The 17,881-nt window shown below is 45.0% G+C and overlaps 1 protein-coding gene across 1 annotated transcript in view; it reads left to right on the top strand.

Annotated features, from left to right (window-relative positions):
* LOC142663926 (uncharacterized) overlaps window positions 1-17,881 on the top strand; it is a 61,672-nt gene that overhangs the window by 27,577 nt on the left and 16,214 nt on the right. The window contains exons 2-8 of the mRNA XM_075842770.1: window positions 4,319-4,482; window positions 4,974-5,147; window positions 5,223-5,346; window positions 8,988-9,085; window positions 11,659-11,737; window positions 11,860-11,957; window positions 12,124-12,235. Coding sequence (XP_075698885.1) covers window positions 4,405-4,482; window positions 4,974-5,147; window positions 5,223-5,346; window positions 8,988-9,085; window positions 11,659-11,737; window positions 11,860-11,957; window positions 12,124-12,235 — 763 coding nt within the window. The 5' untranslated portion in view covers window positions 4,319-4,404. The remainder of the gene's footprint in view (window positions 1-4,318; window positions 4,483-4,973; window positions 5,148-5,222; window positions 5,347-8,987; window positions 9,086-11,658; window positions 11,738-11,859; window positions 11,958-12,123; window positions 12,236-17,881) is intronic.

Raw genomic sequence — 17,881 nt, 5'->3', positions numbered from 1 at the left:
GTATAATGTCCCCATACAGTATAATGTCCCCATACAGTATAATATCCCCATACAGTATAATGCCCCATACAGTATAATGCCTCATACAGTATAATGCCCCCATAGCTGCCCCATACAGTATAATGTCCCCATACAGTATAATTCCGCCATACAGTATAATGCCCCATACATTATAATGCCCCCATAGCAGCCCCCATACAGTATAATGTCCCCATAGCTGCCCCCATACAGTATAATGCCCCTATACAGAATAATGTCCCCATAGCTGCCCCATACAGTATAATGCCCCCATGCAGTATAATGCCCCATACAGTATAATGCCCCCATAGCTACCCCATACAGTATAATTCCCCCATAGCTGCCGCCATACAGTATAATGCCCCCATACAGTATAATGCCCCCATTCAGTATAATGCCCCCACACAGTATAATGCCCCCATAGCTGCCCCATACAGTATAATGCCCCCATACAGTATAATGACCCCATACAGTATAATGCCACCATACAGTATAATTTCCCATAGCTGCCCCCATACAGTATAATGCCCCCATACGGTATAATGCTCCATACAGTATAATGCCCCCATACAGTATAATGTCCCATACAGTATAATGCTCCATACAGTATAATGCCCCCATACAGTATAATGTCCCATACAGTATAATGTCCCATACAGTATAATGCCCCCATACAGTATAATGCCTGCATACAGTATAATGCCCACACACAGTATAATTCCCCCATAGCTGCCCCCACACAGTATAATGCCCCCATACAGTATAATGCCCCCCATACAGTATAATGCTCCCATAGCTGCCCCATACAGTATAATGTCCACATACAGTATAATGCCCCCATACAGTATAATACCCCCATAGCAGCCCCGATATAGTATACTGTCCCCATACAGTATAATACCCCCATAGCTTCCCCCATACAGTATTATGCCCCCATACATTATAATGCCCCCATACAGTATAATGCCCCATAGCTGCCCCCATACAGAATAATGCCCCCATGGCTGCCCCTTACAATATAATACCCCATAGCTGCCCCCATACAGTATAATTCCCCCATAGCTGCCCCATACAGTATAATGCCCCATAGCTGCCCCATACAGTATAATGCCCCCTTAGCTGACCCTAGTGCCAGTTCCCATTTAGATAGTGCCACACTCCCTGCATATAGCGCTACCCCCCTCTGTAGCCATTGGGACTCCCCCAAGGGGCGAAATCCCCGGCCAGAGCATCGGCCGCACTGTGGCCGGAGATTCTGCTCCAGGAGGAGCCACTGACGTCTCTGTCCATATATGACAGTTCGTTAAGGACTTCACTGGGCTAAACACTTAAAGTAGCGCTGTGCCCGAGGAGTCTTCTGTACTAATGCTGAAGCTGGGAGGTGACGGTTCCCTGCTTCAGCATTGGCTTTAACTGTATCTGCGTCCTGAGGATGCAGATACAGTTGTCACCCGAAGTCCGGGGCATACAACCGACCTCCCAGGACAGCGGGACACCACCCGAAATCCGTGACTATCATGCTGTATCTGGGACGGTTGGGAGGTACGGGTACATACAACTTATTCACTGACTTTTATACATTTCTTGTTAATGTCGTTGACCGTGCGGTTTAAGGGAATGTTCACACGTAGCGAATACGACCCACAACACGCAAGGAAATCACCCCGAATATTCACCCCAAATGGTGGCCGTATAATCCCCCCGAATATCTACTACAGAAATACAAGGCCGATCCTCACCTCTTCCAGCGTTACCATAGCAACACGTCCCTGCTCTTCCGGCTGTGTCCAGGTGACCCCTATAATGATGTGACCTCTCCAGCCTGTGATTGGCTGCAGGGGTCACATGACGCCTTCTTTTTATATATGTGTAACCTGCAGCGTTGCTGTGAACACGCGGTGGAGCCGCAGAGGATTCTGGGAACAATGGCGTTTGTTGCGGAACTTGACTTTCCCATTGAACTTAATGGGGAAATTCTGCAACAAATGCGCAGCAAATCCGCGGTATAAATCCGATATCCTGCGTGTTGATAATCCGCACCGCAGGTTAACCCCTTAATGACCAGGCCAGTTTAGTCTTAGTTTTTCCCCCCTTTCCTAAGTTTTTTAATTTTTTCGTTGATGGAGCGGTGTTGGGGATTATTTTTTGCGGGGCGGGTTGTAGGTTTTTGATCACTTTTTACTACATTTTACTTTTTGTTGGCGCTAAGGTGACCAAAAACCAGCAATTCATGTTTTGGTTTTTACGGCGTTCACCGTGCAGGTAAATAACGTTATATTGTAATGGTTTTGACTTTTACGGATGCAGTGATTCCAGTTATGATTATCATTTTGTTTTTTACATCACTTTAGAGGAAAAAATGTTTTTAAAAAAAATATTTATTACACTCCTGGGGGACGTGAACTAGTCCTGATCGGATCGCTGGTACAATACACTATAACACTAATGTATCGCAGTATATCGTGATTAAGATTAAGGGGTTAATAGAAGCAGAAAGTTGGCAGAACTTTATTACCCTCCCCCGGGCTACCATGATGTCCATTTGCACCCCATGATTACATTGCGAGAAGCCAATGAGTGGATCACCCCCCCCCCCCCCCCCCTTTCTAAAAGCTTAGATTCCACAGTAGTTAAATGTCCGGGATCGGCGTTCTCTCTGATCCTGGCGGTTAGTGCGAGGTGTCAGCTGTAATACACCCGCAGCGTGTGGAGCGGGCTCAGCCTGTAAACCCTCTCCGTACTTCTCCCCCCGCACTATGACGTTCAGTGTTGTCATGGGGATGGCCGTCTTTGGGCATGACTGATGGATTACTGGCGTCTTTCTTGTTACTATCTAGAAGAGGTTTATGTAGTCGCACCATTAATGTTGTACAAGCGACATATTGACCCTGACATTGTAGAGAGCGGATGAGATAAATGACGTGATGTGTATAATCTATATCTGTCTTACTAGGGACACCCCGTTATCTGTACAAGACGAAGAACTATTTGTAGCTTTGTTATAATTCCAGGATCGGCTTTTTATGACCACGGTGGAAATAACCTTCAGTGGAGAGACAAGTATGACTCCGTACTTCACTCTCACATAAACTCGGGGGAGACGTTGTCCTCGTGTTGGGGTCTCTCTGGAATAACTCGTACACCATCCCGAATAATGTCATCCAGTCCTGACCGCAAATGGGAAGACACTTTACAATAATGTTTCTGAGCTCCTTATACTTCACGCTGAAAAAAGTCGTAAAATATCATCATTTATCAGTGAAATAGTTAATAGTTTATAGTTCAAAAACATCCAGAATAAAACGCTTTGTAAGGTGAAGTTTTTATCACTTCAAAAATAATGACCGGACTTATAAATGATGATATTTTAGTTTTGTTTTTTTCTACACAATCGAAATTGACATCTCATCATTACTCCACAATCTCGAGGTTCGGATGATCTCACAGAGGAGCCCCCTCCCAAACACTTAGGTATCTCAGCCGCTATTGACCGCAGCATCGAAGGGGTAAAATGGCCATAATCGCAGTTCTCTCCGGTCTCCGGCCTTTGCAGCAGGTGTCCGGTCTTCCCTATGTCACGTGAACAAGTCCTGAGCGGTAAATGTCCTGTGCAGGAAGGGGTTAAATGAGTAAAATACAAGTTTATAGTGAATCTTATCCCATTAAACAATGTATCACTCTGCTCCGCTCCACCTGCGCTGTAATATGATGATAAGAGATTACACTGCATGTTTCCTATATATAATGTCACCTCAGCTGCTGCAGAACCTCACAGTTCATATCAAACACTGACTGCATAGTGTGCACCACGTCTTGTGAGATGTCAGCAATGTCTCCCCAGTATCCGCCATGTGTCAGGTTGTCAGGAGTCAGGTCTTCATTGTCTGGGGGGGAAATGTCTTCATTTTACTCTTCTCACCTGAGAGATATGCCATAAATGTCTGATAAATGGGGGTCCCACCTCTATGTGGAGAACGGGGGTCCCCCGACCCGCCTGGTGAGGTGATGACTGCATCCAGGTGGAGAATGAATGGAGAGGTGACCACACATGTGCACGACTCTCTCCATTCACTTGTATAGGAGTTCCAGAAACAGCCGAGCACGGCCAGAGGTGGAGCCGCATCTATCAGACATTTCTGGCATATCCTGGGGAGAAATGTCCGTGTTGGGAATACCCCTTTATTCCATGTGGTGACGGCTCTGAGAAGATGTTTCTCTCAATGATGAATAAGTGAGGTTCTGTATGTCACACATGATGTTGTCCCCTGTATGATTTCCATCTTCTCCTCTCTTCATAAAGACGTCTGCAGTACTAGATCCTCCAGATCCTCCAGTTTTCTCATCTTCTCCTCCACAACGTTCCTTCTCCTGAGTGACCCACCAAGGATGGACAAGGACAGGAATGAGATGAGCAGAAGAATATTAGACTTCACCTTGGAGATCATCTACCTGTTGAGCGGAGAGGTAAACGTTTCTACATTATAGAACAAGTCACACATAGGGAAGGGATAATACATAATAGGAAGTAATAGGAAGAATCCAGTGTCCTGTATAACAGCGTCCAGACCTTCCAAGTGACGTCAAGAAGCCACCAGCAGAAAAGCTGAAGATCAGCCACCAATATGGTCAGTTATGTGTCATGTCACCAATGCAGCAATAGTAATGTTGTAGAGCAATGAGAATGACAAGGAACCAGGAGGATCAGGATGACATCTATATAGAAACATAGAAGATGACGGCAGGAGGAGAGCACATGGTCCATCTAGTCCCCCCAATATTATTTCCTTTTTAGTTTTGGCCTCGTTCTATTTTCTCAATGTCTTTTTGTGGGTGAGGTCTCCAGTATTACAGATGTGGGGTCACTAGAGCTCTATACAGCGGGGTCACAATCTCCCCCTCTCTACTGAGGGGGGAATACTGTGTTCAGTTCTCTAAGTGTCTCTCTCCATACACAGGAGTACACAATAGTGAAGAAGACATCGGGTGACTGTACGACTCCCATCATCCATGAGTCAGGAGGATGGAGCAGTAGTCCGAGCCCCATCACAGAGCCTCCCCCTCACTCCCGGATACATGAGAAGAAGATCTTAGAACTGATCTACAAGATGACGGAGCTGCTGACTGGAGAGGTGACACTGCTGGGAAATTCTACAGTAACAGCACTGGAGGTGTCTGGGTGATGACTGTATCATTGTGTGTGTCAGGTTCCTATAAGGTGTCAGGATGTCACTGTCTATTTCTCCATGGAGGAGTGGGAGTATCTAGAAGGACACAAGGATCTGTACGAGGAGGTCATGATGGAGGACTACCGGCCGTGCACATCACAGGGTGAGATATAGATATATAATTGATATATTATTAGTTTGTTGTTGCAGTGTTAGTTTCGTCATGTTTGGTATATACAGACATGTGATTCCTGATCTCTGATCGCACGTTCCTCGCTTTCCTGCAGTGCTGCACTAGGAGATGGTCCCAGATTTGTTGTAGAAGTTTCCATATATCTGAATGTTGTAGTTTCTGCAGCAGGTACATTCAGCTGAGATGGACAGTGACTTGTGTGTGAACATGGTCTTATATAACCAGTGACTGATCTGCGCCGCTCTTATAATCTCCTACATGAGGAGTGTAAAGTTCTACCATGTGTGAACAGCGGACATGACAATCATGTGGAAAGATGTTCTGCAGGTTCAGTGTGAGATCTAATACTGGGGTCTTCTCTTCTGCACATGGATGAGACGTTCTCCTGGTAGACACTTCATTCTGCACTTGCATCGCCTTTATGTCCTGGGGCAATGTTTTCCAACCTGTGTCGCTCCTGCTGTGCAGAACTACAACTCCCAGCATGTCCTGACAGCCTCCGTTATTATTGTCCCCAGTTCCCCCATAACTGCATGGAGTGCACATCTTTACACTGCAGTATACAGAGGTATTGCCGTGCCGGGGGGGTGTATTCCCCACATGATGAGACTGTTGTTGTCAGGGACCCCCTTCTGTGTCATCATGTGGGGGGCAGGAAGTGACGTCACAGCGTGATCTCTCGAGAACACGCTGTGTGTCTGCACTGCCAGAAGCTGGGCGTTCTGAAGAGAAGTGGATGATGCCGATTTGTCAGCATCATACACTCCCATTCACAACGCCCAGCTAGTAAAAGTAGTAAACACGCCCCGATGTAACACACATAATACACGCCCAGTTGTACTTTTACTATAAACACGCCCACTTGGACTTTAGAAAGCCTCATTTGCATAAATATAAAAATGGTCATAACTTGGCCAAAAATGCTCGTTTTTAAAAAAAACAAAACGTTACTGTAATCTACATTGCAGCGCCGATCTGCTGCAATAGGAGATAGGGGTTGCACAATCTGGTGACAGAGCCTCTTTAAAGTCTAAACGTTCACCAGACTTCTGACGTCTACTGAGACCCCCACCGATCGCTAAAACGAAGCGGCAGAAGCGCTCAGCAGATTAGTTTCTGTTCGGCTTTGCTATGGCAACTGGAGGTCTAACAATGTCCTCCAGGTCCTCCATCTACGGAAGCCTGTCAGGCCCTACCAGAGGGGGAGTCTAATAGTTAGTCTGTCAGTGTAAAGCTGACGGGTGTAATACCCTGCAACACATAAGTATTATACCAGTGACCACAACGTTGGATCTTCAAGTCCCCTAGTAAGACGAAAAAAAGAAAAACTATTTCAAGTTTAACCCCTTTGTGACCACCAAAATGCCTTTTCATGGCAGCCCAGTCTAAGTTCTGCACGGTCGTCCCGTGCAGGCTGGAGCGGGTGCTCCACCTCGAAGTTTCCATCAATCACGGCCATTTAACCCCTTAAATGCTGCAGTCAATGGTGACCACATCATCAATTGTGGTTTACCAACTATATCTGCGATCAGAAGATCGCACAGTGAAGTCCCCTAGTGGGAGAAAAAAATAAGTAATTACTGTGAAATAAAAATTATTAATAAAAATGACTACATTGGAAACATTTTTTCCATTAAAAAGTGTTTTTATTTAGTAAAAGTGTAAAAAAGAAATAAAAGTACATATATATGGTATCGCCGCGACCGTAATGATCCTCACAATAAAGTTAACATGTACTTTAACCCTTAGTGACCACCAATACGCCTTTTCACGTTGGTCACTAATGGGCCTTAGGCTAGGCTGTCGCCTGGAGCCGGGGCTCAGCTTTCTGATGACAGCCGGGCTCCTGCTTCAAAACCCGCGATCGAAGTTTACTTCGATCGCGGCCGTTTAACCTGATAAATGCCGCCGTCAATAGCGACCGCGGCATTTAACTTTGTTTACAGAGGGAGTGCGCTCCCTCTGTCACCCATCGGCGGCCTGCAAATGCAAAAGCGGGTCTCCGATGGGTTGTCATGGCAGCCGGGAGCTTGATAAAAGCCCCCAGGTCTGCCCTGGACATATGCCTGTTAGGACACGTCGGAGGCACGTCCTAATAGATTGCCTGTCAGATTTACACTGACAGGCAATAATGCTCTGGTATACGAAGTATACCAAAGCATTATAGCAGCGATCTGAAGATCGCACAGTAAAGTCCCCTAGTGGGACTAATAAAATAAGTCATAAATGTGAAATAAAGATTATTAATAAAAAGTACAGTAAAAAAATAAATAAAACCATTTTTTTCCATAAAAAGTGGTTTTATTTTGTAAAAGTGTAAAAAATAAATAAAAGTACACATATATGGTATCGCCGCGACCGTAATGACTCCATTAATAAAGTTAATATGTAATTTAAACCGCAAGGTGAACACCGTAAAAAAAACGCAAAAAACCATGGCGAAATTGCAATTTTTTTCCATTGCCCCCCAAAAAAGTCATAATAAAAATGAATCAATAAGTCCCATGTACCCCAAAACAGTACCAATCAAAACTACGTCTCGTCCCGCAGAAAACAAGCCCAAAATATCACTACAGATGGAAAAATAAAAAAAATTACGGCTCTTGGAAAGCGACGATGCAAAAACAAATAATTTTAGTTAGAAAGTGTTTTTATTGTGCAAAAGTCATAAAACATAAAAAACCTCCACATATGTGGTATCGCCGTAATCGTACCGACCCATAGAATAAAGGTAACATGTTATTTACGCCGCACAGTGAATGGCGTCAATTTAAAAACGCATAGAACAATGGTGGAATTTCAGGGTTTTTTTTATAACCCCCCCCCAAAAAAAGTTAATAAAAAAATAATATGTACCCAAAAATGGTGCTATTAAAAAGTAAAACTAATCCCGCAAAAAAACAAGTCCTCGTACAGCTATGGAGACGAAAAAATTTAAAAGTTCTGGCTCTTGGAAAGCGACGATGCAAAAACAAATAATTTCGTTCAAAAGGGATTTTATTCTGCAAAAGTCGTAAAACATAAAAAAAAACGGCGTAAAGGCGTAAGTTTATAATGCATAGAACAATGGCGGAGTTTCTGGGGTTTTTTTCTATTCCCCCCCCCCCCAAAAAAAAACATACAAGCACTGCACCCCCTTCAATACAGCTGATCGTTGGGGGTACCAAGAGTCGGACCCCGAACGTTCAGCTATTGGCGGCCTATCATCAATTTTTAGGGTCTGGAAAACCCCTTTAAGGCCTCTGCAAACCTATAGTGGTGCCTAGAAAACACCCTAATGAAAAGGAGACCCCAGAATCCACAAGGTGCTCCTTCATTTCTGGGGCTCATGTTTCACTAAATAGGACACATGGGCCACATGTGGGATATTTCTATAAAATGCGGAATCGTAGGAATAAATATTGCGTTACGTTTCTTTGGTATCAATAGCGAGCGCCGCATCTGAGTGGTTTTGGAGAGAGAAAGAGAGGGATGGAGCTCCCTCTCTCACCCCACCGGCACCCTGTGTAAGATCACAGGGTGTTCTATGGCAGCCGTGGGCCTAATGAAGTGTCTGAATACATGACTACTGTATATCTGTCTATATATCAGTCACTGTGTGTTTCCTACAGATGGATCCAGTAGAAGAAATCCACCAGAGAGATGTCCCAGTCCTCTGTATTCCCAGGACTGTCCAGAGGAAAATCACAATGTCCCAGAGAATCAGCAGGTAGATGCAGTGGCGGATTAAGTAGACCATAGGTCCTGGGCTGTTACCCAAACTTGGCCCCCCCTTCTCCACTGCTGCGCCATAACTATTGTTAACACTACCTTTTTGTGCAATCATTAACAATTGGGTGTTACAATTCCCCTTGTCACAGGGTTGTGTCCCTACATACTGACAGTCTCCAACCATCGCTGACAGTATCACACAAGGCGAATGGTAACACACATTTGTCTATCAGTCCTGGACTGCACAAAAACATTATGCGAAATACAAGGATTTCCTATAACAAGCATGTCAGGAGAGGTGACAGATTCTCTATAAATCTAGTGACTCACAGGTGACGTCTTCTCAGATTCTAGTAGTTTTTTTTCCTCTTTTCTTCTCCATCGGGTCCAGGCCATGACCCATTTCTGAGGAATTTTCCACTCAGATGTCTTCAGTTTCTATAAACGAAGATAAAATTATCATGGTACCACACATTGTGCCCCTAAATATGATAGCACCAAACACTGTGCCCCTAAATATAATGGCACGAAACACTGTGCCCCTGAATATAATACCACACACTGTGTCCCTAAATATAATCGCACCATACACTGCGCCCCTAAATATAATAGCACCATACACTGCACCCCTATATATAATAGCACCAAACACTGTGCCTCTGAATAAAATAGTACCAAACACTGTAAGGTAAAGCACCACATACACAGTGCCCCCTGTACATAGTTCCACACACAGCCCCCTGTACATAGTGCCACACACAACCCCCTGTACATAGTGCCACACACAGCCCCCTGTACATAGTGCCACACACAGCCCCCTGTACATAGTGCCACACACAGCCCCCTGTACATAGTGCCACACACTGCTCCCTGTAGATAGCGCCACACACTGCTCCATGTAGATAGCGCCACACACTGCTCCCTGTAGATAGCGCCACACACTGCTCCCTGTAGATAGCGCCACACACTGCTCCCTGTAGATAGCGCCACACACTGCTCCCTGTAGATAGCGCCACACACTGCTCCCTGGAGATAGCGCCACACACTGCTCCCTGGAGATAGCGCCACACACTGCTCCCTGGAGATAGCGCCACACACTGCTCCCTGGAGATAGCGCCACACACTGCTCCCTGGAGATAGCGCCACACACTGCTCCCTGGAGATAGCGCCACACACTGCTCCCTGGAGATATTACCACACACACTGCTCCCTGTATATATTACCACACACTGCTCCCTGTAGATATTACCACACACACTGCCCCCTGTAGATATTACCACACACACTGCTCCCTGTAGATATTACCACACACACTGCTCCCTGTAGATATTACCACACACACTGCTCCCTGTAGATATTACCACACACACTGCTCCCTGTATATATTACCACACACACTGCTCCTGTATATATTACCACACACACTGCTCCCTGTAGATATTACCACACACACTGCTCCCTGTAGATATTACCACACACGCTGCTCCCTGTATATATTACCACACACTGCTCCCTGTAGATATTACCACACACAATGCTCCCTGTAGATATTACCACACACACTGCTCCCTGTATATATTACCACACACTGCTCCCTGTAGATATTACCACACACACTGCCCCCTGTAGATATTACCACACACACTGCTCCCTGTATATATTACCACACACACTGCTCCCTGTATATGTTACCACACACACTGCTCCCTGTAGATATTACCACACACACTGCCCCCTGTATATATTACCACACACTGCTCCCTGTAGATATTACCACACACTGCTCCCTGTGGATATTACCACACACTGCTCCCTGTAGATATTACCACACGCTGCTCCTTGTAGATATTACCACACGCTGCTCCCGGTAGCGAGTACCACACGCTTCTCCCTGTAGATATTACCACACGCTGCTCCCGGTAGATATTACCACACACTGAAGCCGTGGGCCTACCGCTACCACTCTCCGCTCTGCCTGACGTGATTTACTGGAGGAGCCGAGGAGTTCATGCGGCACAGCTCTTTCTGACTAGGGTCGGTGACAGCCCGGGAGTGGACCGGTCCAGTCACCTGACCAGAGTCATCTGACCTCATGTCACTGTGACAGGTCAGTTGACAGGTCAGGTGACTGGACCGGTCCACTCCCGGGCCGTCACAGACCACAGTCAGAACGCTGTTGCATGAACTCCTGGCTCTTCCTTACGCTGATCGCTGCTGCAGGTGTCCAACATAAAGGGCACTTATCAGCACCGATCAGCTGCTCTGCGGCTCCCCCCCCTCCTACCACCTAATCGCGCCTGGTGCACATGCTCCGCCTGCCCCCCCTAGCTATGCCCCTTAGTGGCTGTTGCTAGCACCGGGCCCCCTCCGGTGCTAGCGACGCCACGAGATATGAGGGGTCATGTGCGGTTCGGGCGGCCATGGGCCCCCTGCAAGCCTTGGGCCCCAGGCTGCTGACCAAACCGCCCTAATGATGATCTGCCACTGGGTAGATGGTGCCAAAGTCTCATCAAAATATGACCATAATTAATTAACCCGAAGTTCATACTATGTCTTTTCTTGTTTGTTTAGGGTGAAAATCTGATGGATATTAAGGTTGAGGCTAAAGATGAAGCAGAAGAGGAGACGGATGTAATGGCTGATCAGCAGTGTAAGGAGGGGACTTTCATTAGTTGTAAAGACAAACCCGTATTGAGGGTCACCTAGATACTACTCCCATCATCTCATCATCCCATGTAAACAATCTATTCCGCCACTGTGTGTTTCCTACAGATGGATCCCGTAGGAGAAATCCACCAGAGAGAAGTCCCAGTCCTCTGTATTCCCAGGACTGTCCAGAGGAAAATCACAATTTCCCAGAGAATCATCAGGTAGATGAAGCTGAGCCCTATACCACATCTATATAGGGGGGTATGGAGCTTTTTGGTCCTGCGGTCATAGATGTGGTCGTAGATTTTGGTGGTTTCTTATGTTGATCTGTTAGATTCTTCGCCCTCTCTGCTGTATTGTACTGAATTGTTACATATGTGAAATCAGGGGGAAGATCTGACTAACAATAAAGCGGAGGATGAAGAAGAAGAGTGGGTGAGGGGCGATACACCGTGTAAGAGTAAAGTGGAGGAGGAAATTCCAGGAGGTGTTACCACAGGTAAGTAATAATGAATTTAGAAAGTGAATTGGGAGGTTTGTTAAAGAGGCTCTGTCACCAGATTTTGCAACCCCTATCTGCTATTGCAGCAGATAGGCGCTGCAATGTAGATTACAGTAAAGTTTTTATTTTTAAAAAACGAGCATTTTTGGCCAAGTTATGACCATTTTTGTATTTATGCAAATGAGGCTTGCTAAAGTCCAACTGGGCGTGTTTAAAGTAAAAGTCCATCTGGGCGTGTATTATGTGCGTATATCGGGGCGTGTTTACTACTTTTACTAGCTGGGCGTTCTGACGAGAAGTATCATCCACTTCTCTACACAACGCCCAGCTTCTGGCAGTGCACAGACACAGCGTGTTCTCGAGAGATCACGCTGTGACGTCACTTCCTGCCCCAGGTCCTGCATCGTGTCGGACGAGCGAGGACACATCGGCACCAGAGGCTACAGTTGATTCTGCAGCAGCATCGGCGTTTGCAGGTAAGTCGATGTGGCTACTTACCTGCAAACGCTGATGCTGCTGCAGAATCAACTGTAGCCTCTGGTGCCGATGTGGCCGACACGATGCAGAACCTGGGGCAGGAAGTGAGTGACGTCACAGCGTGATCTCTCGAGAACACGCTGTGTGTCTGCACTGCCAGAAGCTGGGTGTTAACGAACAGAAGTGGATGATGCTGATTCGTCAGCATCATACACTCCCATTCCTAACGCCCAGCAAGTAAAAGAAGTAAAAACGCCCCGATGTACACACATAATACACGCCCAGTTGGACTTTTACTGTAAACACGCCCAGTTGTACTTTTGCAAGCCTCATTTGCATAAATACAAAAATGGTCATAACTTGGCCAAAAATGCTTGTTTTTTAAAAATAAAAACGTTACTGTAATCTACATTGCAGCGCCGATCTGCTGCAATAGCAGATAGGGGTTGCAAAATCTGGTGACAGAGCCTCTTTAAGGTGAGGTTCCTCCTTAGTTCTACATTACAGTAACACGTCAGACAATGTGTTATACATAGTGCAGGATCTGAGGGAGCTGTGACTGCACATAGAAGTTCTCTACAAGGTGACATATGAATCCGGTCATGCTCTAGGCTTAGCATCAGATTTTGGGGCGCACCAGGAGCCTGTAAAAATGACAATAATTCAATACATTAGTATGTCTGACGATCGCTGGTTCAAATTCCGTGCAGGGACTAATAAAAAGTTTTAAAAAATAGTGGTGTACAAAAAATTTAAAAAAAAACTTTTCCCACTTTTCCTTTTAAAGTATTGTAAAAAATAAACAAAATTGGTATCACCGTATCAGTAAAAAGTCTGAATTGCAATATAAGCGTTGTTAAAGAACGGGTGTCGCAAATTTTTTTTTTTAATATAATATTGCTTTTAGTATGTTATTAAAATACATTTTATTTATTTGTATTTTTGTGTTGTACTTTTTTTCTTTCTTTTACTTCTCTATGGGGGCTGCCATTTTTTTTTTCATCTCTGTATGTGTCGATTAACGACACATACAGAGATGGAATACGGCAGCTACAGTGCATAGGAGTCAATGAACGGCTCCCGTCTATTGATTCTGCTCTCTGGCTCTGTACTGCGCAGACGCAGGTCAGAGTCACACAGCTGAGCAGCTGTTTGCAGGGAGATAGCAGGCGCCATCATGAAGACCAGCTGCACTGCAGGTAAGATGTGTGTCTCTGTCTGTCCCTCCTCTCTCACAGACCGCCGCTCTCGTGACCCCCGACGGTAGCCCCCCTGTAGTCGTGCAGGAGACTCTGTATAAAGGACAAATGATGTAACTGTCCTGGGAAAGCTGGGTGATAAACAATATGCCCATTGTTAGTGTGGTACCCAGCTTTCCCAGACCCCTGAATGATAAATCTCTCTTGTTGTGCTGAGACTGAGGTTCATTAGTCACATTCCCAAACAGTCTCAGCACAACTAGAGATTTACCGTTCAGGGGTCTGGGAAAGCTGGGTGACCACCATTACCCCTCGTACTGGCGTGTGAGAGGTTCATTAGTCACCACCCCAAACACTCCAGTAGGAGGGGTAATGGTGGTCACCCAGCTTTCCCAGACCCCTGAACGATAAATATCTCTTGTTGTGCTGAGACTGAGAGGTTCATAAGTCACATCCCCAAACAGTCTCAGCACAACTAGAGATTTACCGTTCAGGGGTCTGGGAAAGCTGGGTGACCACCATTACCCCTCCTACTGGTGTGTGAGAGGTTCATAAGTCACATCCCCAAACACTCCAGTAGGAGGGGTAATGGTGGTCACCCAGCTTTCCCAGAAGCAGATATAACCAGGAAAGGGCTGGATGGATGGGCTGAGGGTGCACAGGGTTTTTGGTGATCCCCCTCTGTCATGTGATTGGACCTAGCTTACCGGTTCATCAGATGGGGTTCATGTGACTATAAATCTGTCCATAACAAGAGACCGTTCACTCAGGACAAGCCCTGCCCTCATGCCGTAGTTGTGTGGTTCTGTCTGCAGTGATGGCGGTGGGTGGCTCTGACACCCGTCTCCCCCGTCGGGTCATCTCAGAAGGGGTGTCCGGTTTGGAGACACAGCGCCGCGCCTGTCCTCAGGTTGTGTCTGGTATTGCAGTTCACTTCCATTGAAGTGAATAGGACAGAGCTGTAATATCACACACGACCTGAGGACAGGTGCGGCGCCATGTTTTCCTGGACAACCCCTTTAAGACTTTTCCCGTGTGTGTGTGTGTGGCGCAGAGCAGAGTGTGTATGGGCGCCGCTGATACTTCATAGCCGCTTATCAGCTGTTTTGAAGAATCAGCGGCGAGCACCCCCACAGACACACACACACAAATCCCCCCCCCCCAAACACGCAAAATCAAGTGTAATCAAGCGTTTCTTTTAACGTGTCAAATACACGGCGTGTGAACCGGTCAACTGAAAAGTCATTCACTTCACTTTCATCATTCTAAGGGTACGTTCACACACAATGTTTTCAGCTGAAAAATCGGAAGCAGAACAGGGCGTTTTTTACGTGGTCGTTTTCCAAAACCGGCACGTAAAAAGACGCCCACCAAAATGAAGTTCACATCACTTCTTGGGATGTTTTTGGAGCCGTTTTTCATTGACTTTATAGAAAAACCGCTCCAAAAACGGCCTTTAAAAAACGCGAGTTTGATTATAAAGTAGCTGAAAATCAGGAGCTTTTTTCCCTTTGTTTAGTAAGCGTGTGAACATACCCTTAGCCTTTTGGTGTGTCCTATAGCTTCTGCCAGCTGCAGAATCACACCCAAAATTGCTGCCGGACACTGCTTAGCAATTTTAAGACACCTTTTCCTGGCTTGTGGGAGGGGGGGGGGTGAGATTCCCTCCCACATTTACAGCAGCTGTGAGTCAGGTTGCTTTGCCTTATTCACCTTGCTGTGATTCTGGGAAGTGCTTCCCATGGTGGCCAACATAGGAAAACATGTCAAATTATTATTTAATTTTTAATACTTTCCACCATATGGAAGAAAAAAAAAATACAGGAAAAAACTTAAAAAATATAATAGAAATAAGTAACGATACTTAAAAAAAAAAAAAAGTTTAATTCGCGACACGTTTCCTTTAAATGTATACTGCAATTACTGGTTCGTTTGTGAACCCTCCTCTAATTGAGTGCTTGAAAAATGTGGGATCAGCGTTTAAACATTGGTGTATCAGTGGATGGGACCCTGCAACACACCAGAGCCTGCAGTTACCGCTCCTAAGTACCCCAGTGCTGGTGTTGCCCAACGATGCCACTGTCACCTGCGCTATAATCCCTCTCTCATCTGACCTACGCGTTTCTATGTATTATTTCATCAGGGGTCTGTACTTTTATCAGCCTGGCTGAAGCGCCAGTGATGTAGAACTGTAACAGATATTCTGTTACACACACGGAAGCGTGCTCGCATGGGTGTCAGCGGCGCGCTTCACTCAGGACTCAGTGTTTATAGAATTAATACTCCTCGCATATTACATATACCCTGATGTACTCCGCACATATTACATATACCCTGATGTACTCCTCACATATTACATATACCCTGATGTACTCCTCACATATTACATATACCCTGATGTACTCCTCACAGATTACATATACCCTGATGTACTCCTCACAGATTACATATATCCTGATGTACTCCTCACAGATTACATATACCCTGATGTACTCCTCACATATTACACATATCCTGATGTACTCCTCACATATTACATATATCCTGATGTACTCCTCACAGATTACATATACCCTGATGTACTCCTCACATATTACATATATCCTGATGTACTCCTCACATATTACATATATCCTGATGTACTCCGCACAGATTACATATACCCTGATGTACTCCGCACAGATTACATATACCCTGATGTACTCCTCACATATTACATATACCCTGATGTACTCCTCACATATTACATATACCCTGATGTACTCATTACATATACCCTGATGTACTCCTCACAGATTACATATACCCTGATGTACTCCTCACATATTACATATATCCTGATGTACTCCTCACATATTACATATATCCTGATGTACTCCTCACAGATTACATTTACCCTGATGTACTCCTCACAGATTAAATATACCCTGATGTACTCCTCACATATTACATATACCCTGATGTACTCCTCACATATTACATATACCCTGATGTACTCCGCACAGATTACATATACCCTGATGTACTCCGCACAGATTACATATACCCTGATGTACTCCTCACATATTACATATACCCTGATGTACTCCTCACAGATTACATATACCCTGATGTACTCCTCACATATTACATATATCCTGATGTACTCCTCACATATTATATATACCCTGATGTACTCCTCACATATTACATATATCCTGATGTACTCCGCACAGATTACATATATCCTGATGTACTCCTCACAGATTACATTTACCCTGATGTACTCCTCACAGATTACATATACCCTGATGTACTCCTCACATATTACATATACCCTGATGTACTCCTCACATATTACATATACCCTGATGTACTCCTCACATATTACATATATCCTGATGTACTCCTCACACATTACATATACCCTGATGTATTCCTCACACATTACATATACCCTGATGTACTCCTCACATATTACATATATCCTGATGTACTCCTCACATATTACATATAACCTGATGTTCTCCTCACATATTACATATACCCTGATGTACTCCTCACATATTACATATACCCTGATGTACTCCTCACATATTACATATATCCTGATGTACTCTGCACATATTACATATATCCTGATGTACTCCTCACATATTACATATATCCTGATGTACTCCTCACATATTACATATACCCTGATGTACTCCCCACAGATTACATATACCCTGATGTACTCCTCAAATATTACATATACCCTGATGTACTCCTCACATATTACATATACCCTGATGTACTCCTCGCATATTACATATACCCTGATGTACTCCTCGCATATTACATATACCCTGATGTACTCCTCACAGATTACATTTACCCTGATGTACTCCTCACATATTACATATACCCTGATGTACTCCTCACATATTACATATACCCTGATGTACTCCTCACATATTACATATACCCTGATGTACTCCTCACATAT

The sequence above is a fragment of the Rhinoderma darwinii genome, chromosome 1 (assembly GCF_050947455.1).
Source record: "Rhinoderma darwinii isolate aRhiDar2 chromosome 1, aRhiDar2.hap1, whole genome shotgun sequence".
NCBI lineage: Eukaryota > Metazoa > Chordata > Amphibia > Anura > Rhinodermatidae > Rhinoderma > Rhinoderma darwinii.
Note: the sequence above shows the minus strand (reverse complement) of the source record. Positions and strands in the feature narration are given on the sequence as shown.